The sequence below is a fragment of the Falco peregrinus genome, chromosome 9 (genome assembly GCF_023634155.1).
Source record: "Falco peregrinus isolate bFalPer1 chromosome 9, bFalPer1.pri, whole genome shotgun sequence".
Lineage (NCBI taxonomy): Eukaryota > Metazoa > Chordata > Aves > Falconiformes > Falconidae > Falco > Falco peregrinus.
The window spans coordinates 31,151,942-31,174,416 of record NC_073729.1 but is presented as its reverse complement, the minus strand read 5'-3'; the positions used below and the strand labels follow the sequence as shown (position 1 = coordinate 31,174,416).

Genomic DNA, 22,475 nt, shown 5'->3' with positions numbered 1-22,475 from the left:
CCACCCTTTCCGTGAAGACATTTTTCCCAATATCCAACCTAAACCTCCCTGGTGCAACCTGAGGCCGTTTTCTCTTGTCCCATCACATGTTACCTGGGAGCAGAGACCAACCCCCACCTGCCCACGGTCCCTGTCAGGCAGTCGTAGGGAGCAATAAGGTCCCCCCCGACCCCCCCCCCTCCAGTCTGAGCACCCCCAGTTCCCCCAGTCGCTCCCATCAGACTGGTGCCCCAGCCCCTTCCCCAGCTCTGTTGCCCGTCTCTGGACACGATCTAGCACCTCCACATCCCTCCTGCAGCAAGGGGCCCAAAATAATCAACATTCCATCATGGGGAGAAAAAAAACCCCAAAACCCATCCAGAAAAAAAAAAAGCCTCTAGCAATATCTAAGTACTACATCATATCTATAAAGTTTTTTTCTGAAACAGATCTATTTGTATATCAAATAAAATAGCACTAGAATAAGATGTGTTTCAAATATAGATTTCACTTCAACATTAAAAATGGATTGATCCAATTACAGAGGTTGAAATACTAAACCAGATGTCTGTTTTATCCAAAGGTTTTGAAACAATATAGCACATGAATAAAATGCTTCTCTATGGCTTGACAGCAAGGCCAAAAGGACCATAAAGCACAACCCAGGCCAGTGCCGGCTGGGCCTCGCGGCTGCACCCATCCTGACAGGATCAGTGCTGGTCCTGTCCCTGCGGGATGTGACACAGGGGGTGCCCTGCGGGCTCCCCCACCAGAGAGCTGGAACAGAAATGCTGGTTGCACCAAACCACCCGGGAACATCCCAAAACTTGACACAGCTGGCGGTCAGGGACTGCTCTGCACTGTCACTTTGCGGTGCGCTGCAATCACTGCATTTGGGAAGCAGGCAAAAGGCATGTTCTGCACTTCCCAGAGCCCGCCCTGCTGTTTAGAGCATCAGTGATTAATAATTAGCTGGAATCATGTGCTCAGGTTAGCGGTTCTTAAGGAAAAAATGGCTCAGGAATTCAACGAGCCCTGGATTTATCAAGAGTTTTATATACATCTCTCGCTCTCTCAAAAGGTCTGGAAACCATAAATGATGATGATTTGCTGCTGACCAGAAGAAGGTATTTATCTGAGGGGGGATTTTCCTCTTTTCTGTTAATGGGGCAATGAGCCAATTCAAAGGCATTAGCTTGGGGTGCCTCGATCTGCTGGACAGGGCTGAGTTTAGATGGAGGGATGGGAATGTTCTGGCATCGAGACATGCCAATGCTTTCACTAGATTCCGTGAGGTGAGGCTGCTCTGATGCTGAGGGTTTTGCCAAGATCCTCTTAGGGTCCCAGCTACCTCGTCAATGTTAGCACAGAAATGGTGTAAACGTGAACGAATCGCTGTCAGTTCAGCAGGATACGGCACCTTTAAATGTGTTCCGAGATGCGTGACCGTATGTTCACGTTCTGAATGTGTGTGTTAAAGATACAAACTTTTATTTGAGGTACAGTTCTTGGGAGTGTTTCTCATGATACCTCCAATATCTGTGAGTCAACTTGTTTTGTCAAGGCAAAAGGGCTGCCAGTATGAGGAAAAAGCAGCAAATTGCTAGCCAGGTTGGCTTTGGGTGGCTCGTCAGATTCTCCTGGAAAACAGTTATTAGTTTCCCCTTGGTATTGGCCGGAATAAAGCTGCATCTTTCAGTAATAATGTCAGCGTATGTGCCTAAAGACAAGCTTGCAGAAGGAAAAAGATGCTTTGAAGGCCCTTCTAATCTCACCTCAACGTGACGAGACAGAAGACTGTTGAGGAGAGCATTTGGTCCTTTCCTGGAGATGAACCAACGCTCGCTCGGGACACATCTGAGGAACGTTCCTTCTTTTGTCCTCACCTGGAGGAGTGGGGAGAAACAGTAAGTCAGTTCATAGTCTCTGGTGAAATTCCAGGAGCTGGTGCAGCTGTGGTGCCACCACATCGCAAGAAAGGTGGAGCCATGAGGATTTCGCATCGCCCGGGTGCCACGGCTTTTAGAGACGCCACCTTGACGGTGAGGTGTCCCGGTGAGCCGGGCCGGGCACCAGCAGGGTGCAGGGGCTCCCGGCAGGAGTCTGTGGGGCGAGGGATGCTGCAGGGACCCCTCGATGCTGTTTGGAGGAGACAGGCCCCGCATGGGGCGGGGGTGCGGGGGGGCACGGAGGCCCCCGGGGGCGCCAGCGCCCGGGGGGGCAGGGGCAGCCCAGCGCCGGGGGGCCGGGGGGGCAGGGGCAGCCCAGCGCCGGTCTGTGCGCAGCTCCCGCGGAAGGGCCCCGCTGCCCTCAGGCGCCCGGGCCCGGCCACCCGCCTGGCGCTGGCGCTACCGCGGACGGGGGCGCGGCCCCCCCCCCCGCCGCACCGGGGCAGCGCTCGCTGCCGTTCCACAGCGGCCCGTGGCGAGGGGCGCCAGCACAGGCTGGGCGCCGGGGAAAGGTTCTGAAGGGCGGCGCGGCTCTGCTGCCCGGCCCCGCTCCCCGCCCCGCTCCCAGCCCGGTCCCGCCCCCGCCGCGGCCCCGCCGCACGCCGCTAGGTGGCGCTCCAAGCCCGGTGACGGCGGCGCTGCCCCGGCGAGGGGCCGCCCGGGAGCGGTGGGGCTGGGCCGGGGGGCGAGGGGCCAAGGGGCAGGGGGCCGGGGTCGAGGGACGAGGGGGCTGGGGGCCGGCGGGGCAGGGTCCGGGTGTCTCCCAGGGGGAGCAGGCGGTGTGTGCGCCGCCGCCCTGCCCGCAGCGCCGTGCCCCCCGCCGGCCGGTGCCGCCGGGCGGGGGCAGCTCGCGGGGGCAGCTCACGGCGGGGGCAGCGGGAGCCGAGACCCGGCCCCGCTCGGGGCAGCTCCGGGGCCGCCGGTCTGCGGCTGTGTGAGGGGGCCCGGGGCTGGGAGGACACCCAGGGCGCACCGCATGCTCGGAAATACATCTCGATTCTACTTCTCTATTTTGCAGCCCCGCTCGCGGCGCCGCGGCACCGCCGCCCCTCTCACCCTGTGCCCCCTCCCAGCAGCCCGGGGGCGGGCAGGGGGCATCCCCGGGAACACCTTCCACACCGCCCACTGCGGAGCCCCATGGCCAGCGAGGCACGAGAGGCATCACCCCCAAACCCTGCACCCCCACGGGCCTCCCCGCCTGACCCCTTCCCAGCCCCTTGCTCTCAGCGGCTGCAGCCTCAGCCGTGCCCCCCGAGCAGCAGGGGCAGGGGGACGCCGACCCTCCCTCCCCACCTTTAACGATGGCAATGACTTCAGCTGGCACAGCCCTGGCTGCTGCTCAGCCTGCGAATTCGCCCATCACCTCTAGTTTTCTGTGCCCCCTTCCCCCTCTGCACCCGAGAGCTGCCCCCCAAGCCTGGCTGCCAGCAGCGCTCGGCCCCATTTCTCTGGCTGCTGCCCCCGCTTATGCAACTCTGGGCTCTTCCCGAGCCACAAGGCACCGAGGGAGCAGGAACTGGCTGCAGCTCCCTTGCTGGACTCTCTGGCATGGGAAAGTGTCAGTGGGTGGGAGAGCTGGAATAGCCACTCCTACGGCTCCCGTCCAAAGCCATAAATGCAAAGATAGGGAGATGACAGGGACTGAGAAGTGAGCTGTGTGGGGCACGGCACACTGTGGCTGTCCCCACCTGGTGCCCCGTCCCCCAAGGCCAGCTGCCAGGTGGCACAGACCAGCGAGGGGCTGCCTCTGGACGCCAGCACTCACCACCGACAAGTCCTAACTGATCCCCTGGCAGCCTGTGGTGCTCAACACAAGATGAGAGCAGATGGAAAAAAAGTTATTTGTACAGTCCAGGGCACAGACCTTTAATGCTTTTAATGAAGAAAAATGTTTTAATTCTTCACTTAATCCCACTCTCCTGTCACCCTTTCTAAGACTTCCCTTGATTTATGTCATCACCCCTGGCAATACACACCATGGAGTTGCAGCTACCCAGCCTGCAGCTTCAGGACCTCTGAGTTCTCTTTCAGAAATCTCCTAAAGGAATGACCATGTTCTGTTACTGAGAACTTCTGATGCTTGGCAGGGTATCCTGGAAGGGCAGAGTCCCTGCTCCCTTGATGGATCTTTCAAAAGCTTGGATACACTAGAAAAAAGCATTAATCCATGGTGTGTAACAAATTCATCAAAGGAGGAGGCTATGCTTACCTAGGATATGGCAGACAACTACGAACTACGAACAACTTCTGGAAGGTTAGTGGACAGCAACTTCCCTGCCTTTTTTTTTTGGAATACAAGAAAACAGGCTATTCATAAAATAAAAAGTCACCTCTTACTGTCCTGCTCAGAAAGACAGCCCGTGTCTTGCCATCCGAATGGCTTCGGCAGGGACTTTCTGTGCAACACAGGACTGGAGACTGCAGCTTCTGCTGTCACTGTACCCGTCCACGGGTGCTTGTGCGCACTCTGGCTCTCCCTCCTTTTCCTCCTTTCGCAGAGCCACCGAGCGGGTGCTCTGACCTCCGAGTTGCTCTGGAAAATTTTCAGTCTGGTAGGGGAAGGTATTTCGCTCATGTTGTCCCACCGGCTGGAGGCCACGGTGCCAATCTCCAGGTGTCGTCTCTGCAGCACTGACAGGGCAAAGAGCAATGTGTAGATAAAGTGGGGATTGAGCAACCCAGCCCTGCAAAGGCCAGGCATGCTGGGTCAGAGGTGAGCAGAAAATCAGCAGAAGACCAACCAATACCCAAGCATCACCATGCCACATGGGAACAAGGGGTGAGGGAGCACTTAGGGAGGGGGAGGACTCTGGTCTGTAACAAAAGAAGCGGAGGAGGCCAGGAGACATGGCCTGCAACCGCCTGAGGAGATCCCTGCCACTGGAGACTGCAAGGCAGAGTATCGCAGCTGCGGTTTCAGAAGAGAGGAAAGCATGTGGCAATCGTGTTTTATGTTAAAATGAGGCAAAGTTTCGAGCCTGGTCTAAGAGCTGGGGCAGACGGAAGGAGAGCCAACCTTTCTCCGAGTTGAGACATTGTCCCTGTCTGACATTTCGTAAGTGCTGGGTTTTTACAGTGGAGAATGGCAAGTGGAAAGCAATAGATTGAAATCTGGCCTCTGCCAGGTACAACTTATGAGCTGTTGTTGGCTTAAGGTGTGCGGCTGTATAAAGAGGGACCTGGGGCTAGGAAGAAGAAAAAACAGGGCGCACGACATGCTCAGAAATAAATTTCAATTCTACTTCTGTATTTTGCAGCCTTTATTGCAACACTGCTCCACTGAAGACAGTCTTTCAGGCGAGGTCCCCTCCTACACCACCACCCCAGCCCCCCCATCCCATCCCACACCACCTCTGTGCTCTCTCCCTGCCTGCTTGCACAGATACTACCCTGCTCCAGAACCCCTCACGTCCTCCTCTTTAGCTCACCTCCAAGGTACCACCTACAGCATCTTGTTCGCTGATGCAGCTTTTGGCATCAACTCCTTTACTCTTTGCCCCCCTTCTGCCCCTCTACGTTGTTTTAGACTGCGGGTCTGTGGGTGGGCAGTTGCCTTCACACAGGGTTCTGCGTGATGCGGCTCTGATCTTACTGATCTGCTATGAGCTACTGCAAGGGCAATAATACATGAGACAAGCTTGCAGCAAGAAGGATCAGAAATCAGAGACAGCCTTTTTCTAGAGTATCCTCAGTCCACAGACCTTCTTATAAACACTTCAGTGTTTGAGCCGTCACCATTAAACGAATAGCTTCTCCCCAAAGCTGGTGTCCTTCCAGGGACAGCTGATGTAGACCTGGAGCACATGAACTGGAGAGTTTGCAAGAAATCCTGGAAAAGATGACAATTTCCAGGAAGAAAATGCCTCTGCAAGGCTTTATTGTAGTCTGAGTCTGGAGCTGGAAAGTTGTGGCTTCTACAGTACAAAAGGGAAACTGGAGAGCAGAATTTAATTCTTGATAGAAATAGGCAGCGAGGATGAGATTCTTCCCTCCACCTTTTCACCATGCTGGTGTCCTTCTGTTATCCTCCCAATATCTATATTGTTCCACACACGAATGTAGTGGGATCTGCATTCTATTGCATCAGAATATTTTTTTTTTTCTGCTCAAAAATGTTTATGTTCTTGGTAAGTATTTTGTGAGATATGCTGCCTCCTTCCTCAGCTGACTAGTTATGAAAAAAAGAAATCACGAAATCACTGGGAAGAAGGTGCTTTTCACAGCAGCACTGCCTTTCTGCTGGAAGCGGCTCTGCTGGGAGACATGCTGCAGAAGGGCTGCTGCCCTTGGGTGTTTCACAGAGCGAGAGCAGTGCCCGGATCCCTTCACCAGGAATGTCTGCATCTCCTTTCCTAGCTAAAGCATCTCTCTGAGGTTTTCCAGGCTGATTATTAGCAGCCTTTGTGCATCTGGCCAGGCCAAGCCATGGCGCTCACAGGGACAGAGGTCGGGGTGCCCAGACCTCCACTCAATCCTCTGTGGTGCAATCCTTGCTCTGCACCTGTTCCCATTTCAAAAAAACCCAACATTTCTGGCCATGCATTTGTTATGACAAGTGCAGAAACAATTTAAAAGAGACCAGAGCTAGCTCCAAACCTGCTTGCCGAATGCTAAGGTTTTGGATAAGTGGTTAGTCCCGCCAACAAGGTTCCCATGAGAAGCTGAGAACGGACGTCGGCTCCATGAGAGTGGATGTTGGGATTTGAGGTGAGCTGGAGGAAGTTTAAAGAGATCCAGGTACAGTACGGAGGTGGGGGGGGGGGGCGGGGGGGAGAAGGGAAGGAGGGGACAAGCTGGGCATCCAACCTCAATTACCACCCTGGCTGACGCGATCTCGGTGACTACGGAATTACTCAGCACTGGCCTGGAAAGGAGGTGTGGGCCACACCATCCCTGATATAATCTGTTTCACATGACAGTTGCACAGACATTTTATTTTGTTGGGGAAGATCAGCCTGGGCAAGAGGACAACTTTCTGCTGCGGAGCAGTAGAGAACAGGGCAGAAATCTGAAGAGGGCAAATTTAGATCTCCAAAAATATCTTGAAAAACTGCCCAGGAAATTTACCAACCAGCTTTAGGGTTCTGTTTTAGCCAACGGCCGTGGCAAGCTGGAGATCTGCCGGGCCAAGAAAGACCAACCCTGTATTTCAGCAGGTCACCGTGGCGGGGGACCTTCTGCCTTGCAGGTCCCCCAGACAGGCGGCTGGGGAGGTAGGAAGCGCATGAGACCGACTTGAAGCGCTGAGTTTCAAGGGCCAGTTAGGGCAGCCACTGGATGTAACTGCCAGATCAGAATGCAGGATAAAGACGCAGAATGAGGGTGTAAACAGCCTGAAGAACAAGCCCTGGCTCCCTGCAACTTGCCAGTATTTGCACCCAATACAGATGTTTGTATTTATGAAGGTATGGGCTCCAAGTGCAACCTCCAGACCCAGCTCTCTGGCCAGGCCCAGCTCCAATTTAATCTCTGGTGTATTCACCAAAGATTAACTCGGTAGATAAAGATGGAACTAGAAATATTTGAAGCCTGAAAACCTGTTAGGGGACTTTTGTTATGGAAAGAAAAAGTCCTTTTAAAACCGTGAAAAGCAAAAAGCGAATGAAAAAAAGAAAAAAGAAAGGAAAAGGCTGATGATCCACTGATTCTTGAATTCTTCCTCTTTTCAAAGTTCTGAGGTTTGAACATTATGAACAGTTGACTGTTTGAATCGTATAATGCAATACCTGTTCCTCTGGCTTAACGTTACAATATTTCCCACACCGCAGGATTGCTTCACATTATTCTAAGAGGCCGTGTCATTTTCCCTGCAGTGCCAGGTCTTCTTTACTGAGGCGAAAGCCACTCCTACTTCCTTTAATTATATGTTTTGTTTTAAATTAATGTCCTTTATGCTGGGGATGAATCACCAGCTTGTAGACAGGTAAATGTGGGAGTAAGAGTGAAAATATAAGTTTGATTCCCAAGGTGGGTGTCTTTAATTAAAACGGACATCAAGATTCTGTCTTCCTTCCCCAACTTACCCCGCAATTCCAATTAAAAAAATATGTGGATCCCATGTTTCTGTGCACGATTCCAAAAAAACCCAAAACCATGTGGATCCCATGTTTCTGCTCACGTACCTCGCTTTGCTGCCCCGCACTGGTGCACGGGTGCCCTGTCGGTGTGTCACGATAGTTTCGACAGACCCTGAGGAGCAAACAGCTGATCCTGCGGGAAGGGCACCAAAAAAACCCCAAAAAACCAAATGCGGATCCCATGTTTCTGCGCATGATTCAAAAAAAAAACAAAACACAAACCCCAAACATGTGGATCCCATGTTTCTGCTCACGTACCTCGCTTTGCTGCCCCGCGCTGGTGCACGGGTGCCCTGTGGCTGTGTGTCGCGATAGTCGCGACAGACCCTGAGGAGCAAACAGCTGATCCCGCGGGAAGGGCACAAAAAAACACCCCGATGTGGATCCCATGTTTCTGCGCACGATTCAAAAAAAAAAAAAAAAAATAATAATAGCATGTGGATCCCATGTTTCTGCGCACGTACAGATTTCCTGCTGCCCCGCGCTTTGCGCGGTGCCTCGGTGCACGGGTGCACGGGTGCCCTGTGGCTGTGTGTCGCGATAGTTGCGACAGACCCTGAGGAGCAAACAGCTGATCCTGCGGGAAGGGCACCGGCAAGCAGGGACAGCGGCGGAGGGAAGCCCGCGGCGGCGCCGTGCCCCGCTCCAGCCCCCCGGCGCCCGGGGGGCGCCGGGGGGCTGGAGCGGGGCACGGCGCCGCCGCGGGCTTCCCCCCTCCGCACCTGCGGGACCCTCCCCGGCAAAACCCCGCTTTTATTGCGGCTGGCTTCAGCGGGGCACCGCACCGGCACCACCCGCCCCGGGTGCCTCCTCCGGGGGGCCGGGGCCAGCAGATGCCGAGCGTGCAGCGTGGCAGGCGGCCAGGCGGTGACGCGCCTGTTGCTATGGGATCCACCGCCCCTATAAATAACTGAGGAAAGGAACTTTCCTAAGTCAGAGACTTTAGGACACGGGGATCCAGAACCAGATGGTCCGGAGGAGACGCGCCAGCTCCCGCCGCAGCAGCCGGAGCGGTGAAGCCCCGCCGCGCCGCAGGGACTGAGCCAGCCCAGGTGGGCAGCGCAGCCGGGGCCGTGCCCAGCGCCGCAGACTGAGGCAGGGTCTGGACCCCCCCCACCCCGACGGCGGCAGCTTGATCCTCTGCCGGGGGGGCCCCCCCTGCGTCGTTTTCTCCTCCCCGCATCCCCCTTTGCTTTCATGCAACGCCTGGTGGCCTGGGACGCAGCATGCCTCCCCATCCAGCCGCCCGCCTTTAAATCCATGGAAGTGGCTAATTTCTATTACGAGGCGGACTGTCTGGCTGCGCTCAACAAGCTGCACCCGCGGGCGGCCGGGGGCCGCTCCATGACCGAGCTCACCGTAGGGGACCACGAGAGAGCCATCGACTTCAGCCCCTACCTGGACCCCTTAGCATCCCAGCAGCCGGCGCAGCCGCCGCCTCCCGCAGCAGCAGCAGGGGGCAACTTTGAGCCTCCCTGCAGCAGCGGCGGCGGCCAAGATTTCCTTTCCGATCTCTTCGCCGAGGACTATAAAGGCAGCGGCGGGAGCAAGAAGCCCGACTACACCTACATCAGCCTCGCCCGGCACAGCCACCCCTGCGCCAGCCAGAGCCACAAGCCGGGGGGGCTGCCGGGCTGCTTCCCGCCCCAGATCGTGGAAACCAAAGTGGAGCCGGTCTTCGAGACCCTGGACTCTTGCAAAGGGCCCCGTAAGGAAGAAGGGGGAGCCGGGCCGGGACCGGGGGGCATGTCCTCACCCTACGGCAGCACCGTGCGCTCCTACCTGGGTTACCAGTCGGTGCCGAGCGGCAGCAGCGGGAACCTGTCCACCTCGTCCTCCTCCAGCCCCCCCGGCACCCCCAACCCCTCCGAGTCCTCCAAGTCCGCCGCCGGCGGCGGGGGCTACTCCGCGCCCCCGGCGGGCAAGAACAAGCCCAAGAAGTGCGTGGACAAGCACAGCGACGAGTACAAGCTCCGCCGGGAGAGGAACAACATCGCGGTGCGCAAGAGCCGCGACAAAGCGAAAATGCGCAACCTGGAGACGCAGCACAAAGTCTTGGAACTGACGGCCGAGAACGAGCGGCTGCAGAAGAAGGTGGAGCAGCTCTCCCGGGAGCTGAGCACCCTCAGGAACTTGTTCAAACAGCTGCCCGAGCCCCTGCTCGCCTCCTCGCCCCGCTGCTGACCCCCGGCCGGGCCGCGGGGCGAGCGGAGCCGCCGGCTCCTGGCCCCGCTCCGCGCTGCTGGGCCGGGGCGAGGGGGGCGCCCGGGGGGCGGGCGGGTCGCCTGGGGTGGTTTTCAACATTTTTTTTTTTTGGGGGGGGGGGAGCAATATTTTTTTTTTTTTGTCTTTATTTACACGTTGGCAGAAGGCTCCGCCGCCGCGGGGCGCCGGCCCGGGCCGGGGGCTGCCCGGGGCGCGGTGGGGCGCGGTGGGGCCGGCGGCCCCGGCCCCGGGCGGGCTCTGCAGGCTGCTGGGCGCTGGGGTTATTTAAAAGAGCGAGAGGAGAGCAAGGGCAAAGTGATGCAATCCTTTAAGCATGGCTGGGAATGCTGTGTACATGATGCAATCTCGTGTAACTGTCAGTCATGAATTGAGTAATCTGTTAAAGATGTTCCTACAGTTTTTTTTATTATAAAGAATAATCTATTTCTATAAGAAAATACATATGTATATTTTGGGATCTATGCATTCTTGCTACATTTGAAGCATTAATGAACAATTTTAATAAACTTTATGACTAGGTTAAAAAAAGTAGCTTGTTTTATTTTGAAGGCACGTTTAAAGTTAGATTAAATGCAGGGTTGAAATTCTAGCTGAATCTGGCTCAACGCTTGTGATGAGGGATCAGGATTTTTGTTGGTCTTTTGGCTTTCTCTATGACTCAGAGAAAGGAAAAGAAAAACCAAACCCAAAAACAAAACCCCCAAGAGAAACCCAGCAAAGAGCAGAGCTGGAAGCTTTAGCCAGTTCTTGTTGCCTCATTTTATTTCCTCTAATCCCTTGCTTTAGCTGCCGCTTGGGTGTTGTTTGGGGAGGAGGTGTTTGTGTTGGGGTTTTTTTTTTGCACTTCTTGCTGTTCTGAACGTGTAGAGCAAGATGTGCTATCCAAACCATGACCAATCTTTGGCAAAGTAACACCGAGTCTGAAGTGGGAGGGAGGAATAAAAAGGGAGGAAGCCTGAAATGAGGTTTTGTTTGTTTGTTTTCTTTACAGAGTTTCTATTCTCTAAGTTATGATTCAGCATTTCTTATGTTTGTAGTTTACAGGAATAAACATGAGAAAGTAGCATTTCTGTTGGATGTCGGTAATTTCGGTCATTGCTCAGGAAGCTCTCATGAAAGCCGGCCAGGTGAGAGGCATCTCAACAACCCCCTTATATTTTTCTCTTGAGACATTTTTCTAAAACCTGTAGCTAGTTTCTCTGCTGAGAGGTGTTTGTTTCTGTGTGCCTGTGTGTTTGCTGAGGACAAGCAACAGAGAAGTGGGGAGGGGGGGGGCAGAGGAGAAGGAGGTTTGTAGCAGGCCGTAACTTTGTTTTAGAGAGAAATAAGGCTCTGCCTGCCGATGGAACAAGCCAGCCTTGCCAGGGCTCCCAGGTTATGGTATTTCCCCCGCTGCAGGCTGCTGTGTTGAGCTCTGTAAGAAGTTAGTCTCAAGCTAGTTACGTGGAGAGTGCTGGGCAAACAATCAGGTCTTACTCAGCATTTTCCATTTTCCTGTTAGGCCAAATTTAAGCATTAATTTTTTTCGATCCAGATTCCCAGTACCCCAAAAAATAAACTCCTTAATCATCTCTGCTCTGACAGCTGAACACAGAAGGATTTTTTGGCATAAAGGTAGTGGACTTTAATTTGCTCCTATATATTCCAATACAAACAGCAGTGCACTGCAGAAAGACAAATCTTCAATTTGTTGATTATTTGTAGTGTTTCTTTAAGCAAAGCATGTTTTCTACTGAAAGAACTGTTCTGCTTTTTTTGACACTTTAGATCATAGCGTCCTGCGGGTAAATCTGCTAGGGCTCTTACTGACATTTGTTATGCATTCCCTGCTTCCCCAGTGCCTCCATAGCTCCTGCTAGGAGCTGTGCAGTAGTAAGCAGTGGAGTGTTAGTCCTGGTACAGATTTCCCCCGTTTGCTTTTTAATTTGTACAGTGCAGTTAAGTTGTTTTTATGATACCCTAAGAATAGATTTTCTTGGGTGAGCGAGCTCCTGCACCAGCATGACTCAAGTTCTTGCAGGCAAGATAGACGTTAGATCTTGTCTTGACTGTCCCTCGTGACGATGATTACTCCAGCCTCCTGTGGCTGTTTATTCTACTATTCTTATAGTTACGAAACTTATCCACATCGTTAGATCCTATTTTCTTGTTGTGCTGTAGGCCATGTAATGTTACCCAAACTTACAAGCAGTGTTCCCAGTCAGGACCGTGTGCTGCTGAGGGTGGAATTGCTGCAGGACTGAAGATGTCCTCAGACACATTTATTTCTTTTTCTTTCCTTCCTTCCTTTTCTTTTTCTTTTCCTTCCTTCTTTCTTTCTTTCTCTCTCTCTCCCCCCTTCTCTCTTTCTCAATGGCACAGCTTCCATCAAAAGTTCCGTTTGTTGGGGCTGGAAAGCAGGGTAGATTGAAAGATAAGATGTACTAAAGGTATTTATATTTGTTTAAATAATAGTCCAGTTTTGGCGCTAGAGCTCTGCCAGGCATGAATGAGCTAATCCCCATCCTTAAACTTTGCCTGCCACAGTTCAGGAGAGCTAGGGTGGTGCTGCTGCAATTTAAAGAATGATGTTTAAATTATTGCTGTATTCCAGTGTATCTCTTCATTAGGATGATAGATTTCTCATTCAGGAGGAAACTTGGACAGCAATGAGCTTTTGTCAGAAAGTTGCAGTTACAGACAGGAAAATCGAGGACATAAATGTGCCAATTTTACACTAGTCTCAGAAGGAATCCGTGAAAGAGTCAGTAAGAGAATTCCTGGATCTTTCATTCTTAATCTTGTATTACCCACATAACTAACATTTTAGGAGCTTTGTAGCACTAATTAAATGCATGAAGGTCATGAAACACCCTGCTTTACAAGCAAGCATATGAAAAAGCCCCTGTAATTAAAACATTTCCTGGAAAAAAAGTTTGGAAAAAAAAAGTTTGGAAATGAATCTGAGAAAACTCCAAGTACTAAAGTAGACAAAAGATTCCAAATACTTTTTCTAATCACAGTGGGGGAATTGGAAAATCCCTGTCCAAACAGTGCCTCAGCTCCAAATATTGATACAGTTTCCCATTACAAATAAGATTCTGTTGACTGAGAGCAGTACTTGGTACATGTCAGTTGTCTCCCCTTGCGCTCCTCTTCCTAAAGCGGCTCAGTACAGCTCGTGGTAGAACTTTGCAGTCTATATACAGGCAAACCACGCACAGAAGTTAAGGCACTTCAGTAGCCACTTCTGAATTTTATGGAAGTTTGGAAACAGCATTTCATTTGGGCTTACCCCCCGCAACCCCCTTTTAATTATTTATTACATTGACTGACTCATACAGGTCTTTCTCATTGCTACTCAAATAACAGAGTTTCTTCCTATGTAGAAATAAGCCTGTAAGATCAAATCCCTAGCACTGACCTCCCCTTTCCAGCACTGGTTTATCATTTGCTAGGTGTTTGCATTCAGTTGTGCTTAGTTCTGCAAAAGGAATCATATGTATCCTTTTAACACAACATATTTCAAAATACAATTATAATTTTGTTAGCAGTTCTTCTATCTATTAATAGACATTATTACTTTCTTCTTATCTGCCCAAAGCATGTATAACCCTGTGCAGCTCCGACACTATGGAGTTGCTTTCACTTTTTTCCCACTGCCTTCCATTAGCGACTCCGGGAAGATGCAGGCAAACGTATGCTTGTTTCTGTGCTAACTGTTTCTCCTCTGTCAAATAAAATCATCCAAATTGCACACATGCACCAAAGGGTTATTGGGCAGGAGACCTGATCACATTTGATAACAGTATGGTTTTTTCCTCATTGAAATTCCACAATAGCTTTCAAATATCAAAATTACAACCTGAAAAAATACTTTGTGCACAATGTTTACTTTTACAGTTTCATTGCTAGAACAACTGTCATTGATGTGGATATGTATAATACAAAGTTACTCTCACACCAGCTAGTTTTTAAGTAATGTTTCATTAGCTGTGACCAGAATAAAAATCAATGCAACTCAGTATCTGCTTTAATAAAGAGAAAAAATGTATATGAGGCCAAATTACACATCTTTTTTTTTTTTTTTTTTTTTTTTAATGGTGATACCGCTTAAGATACAATAAGCATTGTCTTGCATTTTCCTGTCATTCATACCGACACAAAGTGAGTCTGAAGCACCACGGAACTGGAAGGGCAGGGTTCTGCATTCAGTTTGTACTGGATATAGATGATTATATGGTGGACGGGGGGTAATGATGAATTTGGTTCTAACTCTTTTTCCTACCAATTGCTAATGCAAAATAAGTTTTATTACTACTCTCCTGAGTGCTAGCCTTTTTTATGTTTAAGTCTACGCAAATGGTTAACAGTCAGAATTTTAGGGCAAACGTCATATACTAACATGAAGTGTGGAGAAAAATTTAAACCTATGCATGAAAGTTGAAAGGGTCTTAATACATTTACATTAATCAGGACATCTAAACAAACTGGGAATATAGCTAATTACTCCCAGGGAAACAATTCCCTTCAAATTCTGAACACTTTATCAATCGATAAAGTAAAAATAAAACCATGTGGCTAAACCTGTACATTCAATATGTGAGGGAATTAGTTCTCTTCTGAGAGATACTTGCTGAACAGACAAGTGAAACCATTAACAGAATGAAGTTCTATTTAACTCTTTGCTGGGACCCAAAACATAGTCCAAGAGTTTAATCTTTGCAACATAAAGCTAAACTTTGTAAAGTGTTTCTACACTTGCATAATATCCTGAGGTTTTCTGAGGTTCCTGATTGTTTCAGGTGAACTGAGGCTGTTTTGCCCCAGCCTGGACAGACGAGCAGCGCAATCTGGTGAGTATGCAAACACCTAAAAAGATTAGATACAGCCTTGCATTGACATCAGGATCATGTGAAATTTATGGTGCGGTGTTAGCCTGATGCAAAACTACGTGAAACTCCAGGAGAGTTTCTCGTTGAAATGATGCTGGTGGCAGCAGTGTGGCCACCGGGGTGTGATGCCAGCACACCCGTCCTCGGGTGCTGCAGTACGGCACAGCTCTCAAGTTCGGCACAGCTGTCATTCTGATGTGCTCTATTTGATCTATTGGAAACTCAATCAGAAATCAAAATGCCTTTTGTGGTCATTTCCTCACCTGCTACGTTGTTTGAGTGTTATGTTTTGAATAAAAGGTTTTGTTCCCCTCCTAGAAATGCTGGTCACTAGATCTGCCTGGATGTGAAAAACTGTATGGCTGGGATTCAAAATGAGGTTAAATGGGTTAATAGTTGCTGGAGCTAATTGATCTACACTTACAATAGGGATACATTTAGTTCCAAACCTTCTGACTGTTTGCCACAATTTCACAGAGTAATGCCAAATTGTTTTAAAGTTTTCACAAATCTATATATCCACTATTACAATTATTCATACAATAAATTCCAGTAATATTTTCTAGCTAATTAAAAGCTAGGGAAGACTTTGATCTACATCCAGCTTTCACCTTGCTCTCTCCTATTTGCTCTTGCCTCTGGGATTCCTGTATCACACATTACATAGCTATCAAAGCCCTTTCTCAGAGTTCAGGGTATTTAAATCAGAGGTTTTAGTTAGGTCTCATAATTTCATACAATTTGCAAGATAAAATCCACTATAGAAATGCTGGCTCGGTCAGCAGACTTGGTTTTGATCAGCTCGAATGCAGACGCCTCTGTACTTCGTGATAGTCAGAGGAAAGAACTGAATTTTTGATAGAGGCTACAAGATGCTGTGGTCCCTATCCCCACACAAACCAAGCGCAGTGGCTTGTTTGTTGTCTATAAATACCTTGGGTTTGCTAGTATATTGCAACAGCAGTTCATTAAGCCTGTGGTAAGCAGCTCATTGATATTGCCTAGAAATTGCAGTAATAGGACTCACAGCCTCCTTCAAACAGTGCAAAAATCCCTCTAACACCTCACCTGCCGTATCCCCCTCCTCCATTAGCTCACCTGGGAGCCGGGGCCACAAAAGGTTTGTGATATACTTTCTATAAGCGAGTGGAGGAGCTTTGGCTTTAGAAATTAATGTCATGGTGACACGATGGGAAAATATTTCTGTGCAACATGATGAAACAATTACTTGGCTGAAGTAATTCAGGAAGGGAATCACAAGAACAAGAGAAAGTGCCTGGAGCCGGTTGGAGAAGCAGAAGGCGAGCAGTGGTGGCTCGCTAGCAGAAACATTGTTTTGCTAATTTCCCCAGCCTCTGCCATCTAGACAATAACTCGGGGGTGGATGTTTGTGACAGTGATTTGCCACCCTTCTCTGAGCCTAGGTGTCTAAAATACAGATTCTATCTCTATTGGTTTTTTTGAAATACAAAAGGCCAGAAAACAAACCTAGAATGCAATTCATTAAAATACTTCAGTGTATCTGACATTTAAATGTACAAGAAGCAGAATAAAATCGGTGGGATAACTTGGCACAATGAGATGAGTAGAATTAAAAAAAAAAGGAGTAATTATCAAGGAGTTTGGTTGCTTGAAGGAATGCAAGCTGGACCATAGCCACTCACACTTAACTTCAGCACACCAGCCAGCTTTCGTGCCAGCTCTGTGAAGGAAGTTACATTCCAAGCAGGACCGCTTTCTTGCTTTTGAGTTATTGATGACCACTCGCAGTGGCAGAAAATATTTTTGTGCTTAAAGCACAGTGCTGGGTTGAGTCCCCAAATCTGAAGGAATAGAAGAGAAGGCAGAAGGCCTTCATATATGACTTTAGCTATTGGGTGCAGTGTCCTTAACTACATTCAAAGCAAGTTACATAGCTGCAGAGCTAACGAGTGCAGAACACTGACAGAAATTAAGATGCAAGGGATAAATACTGAGCTTTGAAACAAAAGAGACAGTTTCTCATCCTGGCTCTTTCACCAGTTCATCTTTAGCTTATTAGTTAGCCCCTAAATGTAATAGAAGCTGTAAGCACATATGTGCATCTCTAGTTATAAGAGCAGTTGCCATAGCTGCAGGTATATTTGCCTATTATATATTTAGATCCTGATCTTCTGTATGTGCTTCATGTTATACATGTAGCTGTAGTGATTTCAGTGGAACTATTATTACTCGCATGAGTAATGGTAAATGCATAGATCTGTATTTACATGGATGTATTTACATGGATCTGTATATACATGGATCTGAGATCACAGTGTCTCTGGGAGAATCTTTGTGCCTTGCTCAGTTTTATAGCACTGCCCTAGCAAATTTTGGCCACTTTAATTTTTCATGTCTTTTCAAATTCAAGAGAGCTATCCATGCACATGAGCTGATGTGGCTGTCACTTCCTGTCCAAAAGGAGATGACAGTGGCTTCAGCATTTTTGCATTTCCCAGGAAAAAAAAAACCCACAACCCAAACCCAAACAACAAAACATCTGGCAAGTGGGATACAGCCCATGTTCTAACAGCTCTTGTTGGGTCCCAATTCCACAAAGTACTTGAGTGTATGTTCCACCTGAGCAGAAGCAAAATGATGCTGAACACAAGCTTTAGTGGTTTGGATGTGCCAAGCGCTCTGCCGAAACGTATCCTTCTAGAGCCTCAGCTGCAGCTGCCTGGCCTCTGGCTTACACTGCTCTGATGCACCTGCGGCATGGGAAAGAAACCATGATAGAAAATCTGGATGTCCAGAAAGATGGTAAATGAGATGCACTCAAACAGGCCAAAAAGAATCCTGATTACCTCCTTACTCTACTGAAGGAGCCCATCCAGTTTGTACGCCGGCCAGGTCTGGCAAGCCACCGTTTCGGAGCATGGCGTTAGTACCTGGCTGCTGATCAAAGGCTTCTTAAGCAACAACCCACTCCACATCAGCAAGAGCTGCTGCCAAGAACCATGGACTTCTACGGGCTCGAAGACAACTGATAAAGCAGATGCTGAGAAAAGCAATGATGCCTGCATTGGGCAATCTAAGCACTACTAATGGCTACTGGAAAATGTTACTTTTATTTTAGTTCTGCAATTGCATAAGCCTGATTCGCTAAAGGCTCACAGTGGCATGGTGATTGTATAGGGCTTGCTTTTTTTTTTTTGCTTCCCCCCGCCAAAGCATTTTATTTAGATGAATATGTGCTCTCATTTTACAGGGGAAAACCACTACTCCTTGATAGTTCTTCCTCTGTCAATAATAAATATGGGTTGATTGCTCCTTTCTCCACAATTAGCTCCCGTGGATTTGATTTTGGCTTGTGAAGGACGGCGTACTCAGAGTAGGTAGGAATGATGCAATCAAAGCTCTTGTAATACAGTACTGCGCCAGGTTGTAGGGGATACAGTTCTCCAGTGAGGCTTCCAGATGGGAAAGGGATTGGCAAAAAGGACAAGGCGGCAGATCTCCATGTGGTGAAGAGGCCTGAAAAGAAGGAAGTGATACCAAAGAGCATATGGTTCTGGGAAGGCTATTGCAAGCTGCAGCAGTGATGGGAACCGTTTCCAACAGACAGGCTAGGGGCAATGAACTATTTTCCCACTGACCTCATGGTAACATGAAGTGAAAATGCCACTCTAGTGTTTTCTGCCAAGTCCTCAGAGGCAAAACCTTAGCAAATGGCTCCTGCTTTTGCATTAATTCACTAGCAGGTGCTCTTCTGCACGAGCCCTGCAAGAGCTTTATTACCAGAGGTACAGTAACTATTAAACAGCTGTAAGCCTAACCTGGTATTTACTGTAGGACTGTGCCTTTTTATTGTGCAGAGGGAGGGAACTCCCTTCTCAGCCCTCCAGGTGGTCCCTTCAGGGCAGGGATGAGGCACATCGGTGAGAAGGGGTGGGGCTGGGTGGGAGAGGCTTTCATTGCTGCCCTACCTGTTCTGGGCATAAATTGAAATGATCAGTCTCTAAATCCTGCCAATTAGGCATGCTTTACTGGCATTGGAGTCAGTTTGCTATGATAGGTGGAACTAAAATGTTACTTTTAAAAAAAAACAGAGGCAAAGATCCTGCTTTAAGACATTTCACTCCCCGAGCAGGGGTCGCAGGGGGGAGCAGTGCACTCTGCAGGGTGGGCAGCAGGAACAGCTCAGGGAAAAATACCTCCTAAGGCCTCTGCGCACCCCCTTCCAGCAGTGACTGTCCATTGGGGAGCCTGTGGAGCAGGGCTGGAGGGTGCAGCCTGCAGTGTGCCGCAGCACTCTCTCCTATGCAATAATCCCACTTTATCATTCAAGGTAGCATTAGATGTGGGAAAAAAAATAGTGGTAACCCTTTCCTGGGCTCCACCTGCCAACAAAGCTCCACCTACTTGGGAAAGCAAAATGAGATGCTTTTTACAAGACTATGAAACTGCTAATCAAGGTAGTACCTGTGCTCTCAAGTTAGTACCTTCTTAGCCTTCTGATCAACAAATTCCTATAATGAAGAGGCAATATGGACCTCTTATGTCTATTACTTCTTGTCTTCTGCAGACTGAGGCAGATGTTGCTTTATTTTTCACATGCTGCTCCCACCCTGAGAGTTATCTTCATTACTATAGAGGCCAAAAACAACGGGGTTGGTTTTCCTCCTAGAAGAAAAGTTATCCTTGCAGCATGTGTTTCTGCTTGTGAAAATATGGGTAGGCTGTGCTGCCGTGCAAAAGCACACTGGTTTCCTCACGGATTCGAAGAAGAGGGTGAGGACCATCTCCCAACAGCCCTGTATTCCTTTCTTTTGAACAATTCTCACCACTGAAACGTTTAGTCTCTGCTGGGCTAAAATAAGCATTTCTGGTATCAGCATTTCAGACCTTTGTGACAGTCACTTGCTTCAAAACAGGCTTTATTCTGAGAAGGGTTTGTCACTGGCACTTGGCTATGTGGAAGGGTTCTTTAGGAAGTGAAGAGGACAAATGAGAAAATTAATTACCCATGTAAAAATATTTTCATAGTGCATAAAGCTCGCCTATGAGGATTGCTGCCTTTCTTATGTCCTGGGACCTCCGACCGACTCAGCCTCCTGCATCCACAGCTCGTCAAGATCCGTGGTTGTTTATGATCAAATTATTCTTGTGTAAAAAACTAGGCCATAAAAGTCCACTTGTTAGAAGCTTCTTTACAAATGCAGTACCAGGTTCTTCCCTCCTTCACCTACCACCATGTCTCGAGGGGAGAAGGGAGGTGAATGTGACCTCCAAATAAACGCCTCTCTCAGCTAATCTGTGCTGTCCTCCAGCCTCCCCGCAAGGATTAAACATTAGCCAGGGATCTCAGCAGGGCTTTGGCCACACCACGCAGCCAAGTAAGTCGGGGGGACCTGGCACGCTGCGGGACCCCTGAACTGGTTCTGTGCTAAATGTTAAGCCCAGATGATCTCTTTTCAGCCACTGCTGCGGAGACCCAGCCCCACATTAACTGGAGTGATGAAAAGAGGAGTGATGACCTAGTGATTCTGGAGTAAGGAAAGTGTCCTGTACCTGGCATTGCTGCAAACTGATTTCAGATCTCGGGGAAGTTATTACACCCTTCTTTGCTTCAGTTCTTTTATCTGCAGACAGATAGTTCCTGGATGTGTCTCAGATATTACTTGTTTAAAGAACTGTGAAATATGAGATACGAGACCTTGACAATACCATATATTAATTATTTGAAGCTTATATTAAAAGCTAAAAATATGAATGAATTCAGCAGGGAAAGTCTTCTGGTGAAAATAACTGGAAGCACAACTGTCCCTCACTCCCAGCACTTCCCAGACAGTAACGTGACCACACAGAGTTTGGCTCATTATATATGTAAAATAGGTAGATGCTATTAGAAAGTAATTTTTTTCACTCAGTGAGTAAAGAAGCCTATCCCACATGATGAAATCCTCTGCAGGGGCCATATTTTTATCATACCTCGTACTTCTCAAGGTATTTGAAATCACCCTCAATGCTGGATACTGTCTTCCCTGCCCAACCCTTGAATTTGAGCTCTGCCTTCACAGCATTTCAGGGAGTCCTCAGCATTTTCCTTTCAAATTCCCTTCTCTCTGAAGGGATCAGTATGTAATTCCTGACGTTGGTGGGTATCGTTGCAGTTTTATTAAGCATGCAATAATACATGTCATGATAATTAACCGTTCACATCATTAGGCCTAACTCGTCAATCAGCATGGAAAAGGACTGAATGGAGTTCATAAAAGCACCTTTAAGAGGCTGATGGAAATGTTCAAAGAAAAAAGAAATAAGCAATGTTTTGTATTGTTAAGTATTTTGCAGAGCAGAAAGTTAATTAGCACTGGAGAGAACACACTCTTCTGGAATGCCCATGTGTGGCCCATTATATCCTGTTTTGCCCTCTGAGTCATCCCTTTGCAGCCACTGATTCTGTTTGAAGAGGAGCAGTCACAGTGGGATCAAGTTCAGTGACTTACTCGTGTGAGTAAGCAGCAGTTTCCCCTCGAGCAGTGACCAGGGGTACCATTGGCAAAAGCTGGTGAAATAACTTTTCTAGGCAAAAAAATACAATAATCACATTTTTGCATATTATTATTTTTACTTTTCTACTTTTCACTTTAGGAATCTTATTGTTTTAGATGAAATGCTAAAAATGTGTCTCCAGTAAGCTATATAAATCAAAAGTCTGTATGTCTCCCAGACTGATGATCTGAGACATCTGGCACTTACACTTAGGACCTTCCTGCATGGGAGCAATTGCCCTCGTGAAGAAAATGCACATTTCCAAGATCTAAGTGAAACAGAAATAACAAAATAGTTCCTGGTGTGCTTAAGCCCTGAAACTGTACAAGCAAGTTCCCAAGGCCAAATCCAGCTCCCTCCAAGTCTAGGTGAAAGGTCATCCACAAATCAGGAAGCAAATTATTGAGTTACCAGCATTGCAGCAACAGAATAAACTCTCACCAACTGATTGACTAAGGCAGTGGGATATCACCCCTAGCTATTGGCAACTAACTGTTCTCTCATCATTAACATTCATTAAGGTGGTCACCTCCAACCAAACAAATGCACAGTTCAGTTAGTGAAATAAAAGACAGCAATTAGATTTATATAAGAGTATTGCAAAATATTAAATAATAAAGGCTGCTACCAAATAGCAGCAGGAGGATTCATCGCCCTACAATGTTCGCACCTCAGACAGACAAAGCCTGGCTATTTTCGGGAGATTACACCTTGACTGGTGACTGCACTTGCTCTGTGCATTTGATGTGGGGGAGAGGGGGTACTGCTGGCATACCCTGTCTAAATCTGACAGCAGGGCTAAGGTTGGCACTTAACTGCATGAATCACCAACTACTGAAATTTAAAAGCTT

At 48.6% G+C, this 22,475-nt stretch overlaps 1 protein-coding gene and 1 long non-coding RNA gene across 3 annotated transcripts; one reads left to right on the top strand and one right to left on the bottom strand.

Moving 5' to 3' along the window:
- Positions 1-4,175: 4,175 nt before the first annotated feature.
- Positions 4,176-8,608, bottom strand: LOC129785114 (uncharacterized). Of its 2 annotated transcripts, XR_008748663.1 has the most exons (4): positions 8,264-8,608; positions 5,630-8,138; positions 5,357-5,537; positions 4,176-4,559 (listed from the first exon to the last, which is right to left on the bottom strand). It is a non-coding gene; the product is annotated as an uncharacterized LOC129785114 (long non-coding RNA). The 2 variants fall into 2 exon arrangements; XR_008748662.1 differs by having other exon boundaries at positions 5,630-8,608.
- Positions 8,609-8,875: 267 nt separating this feature from the next.
- Positions 8,876-11,294, top strand: CEBPB (CCAAT enhancer binding protein beta). Its single transcript, XM_027784456.2, has one exon. It carries the CDS (start codon positions 9,203-9,205, stop codon positions 10,187-10,189), a length of 987 nt encoding a protein of 328 aa, XP_027640257.2. The 5' UTR covers positions 8,876-9,202; the 3' UTR covers positions 10,190-11,294.
- Positions 11,295-22,475: the final 11,181 nt, after the last annotated feature.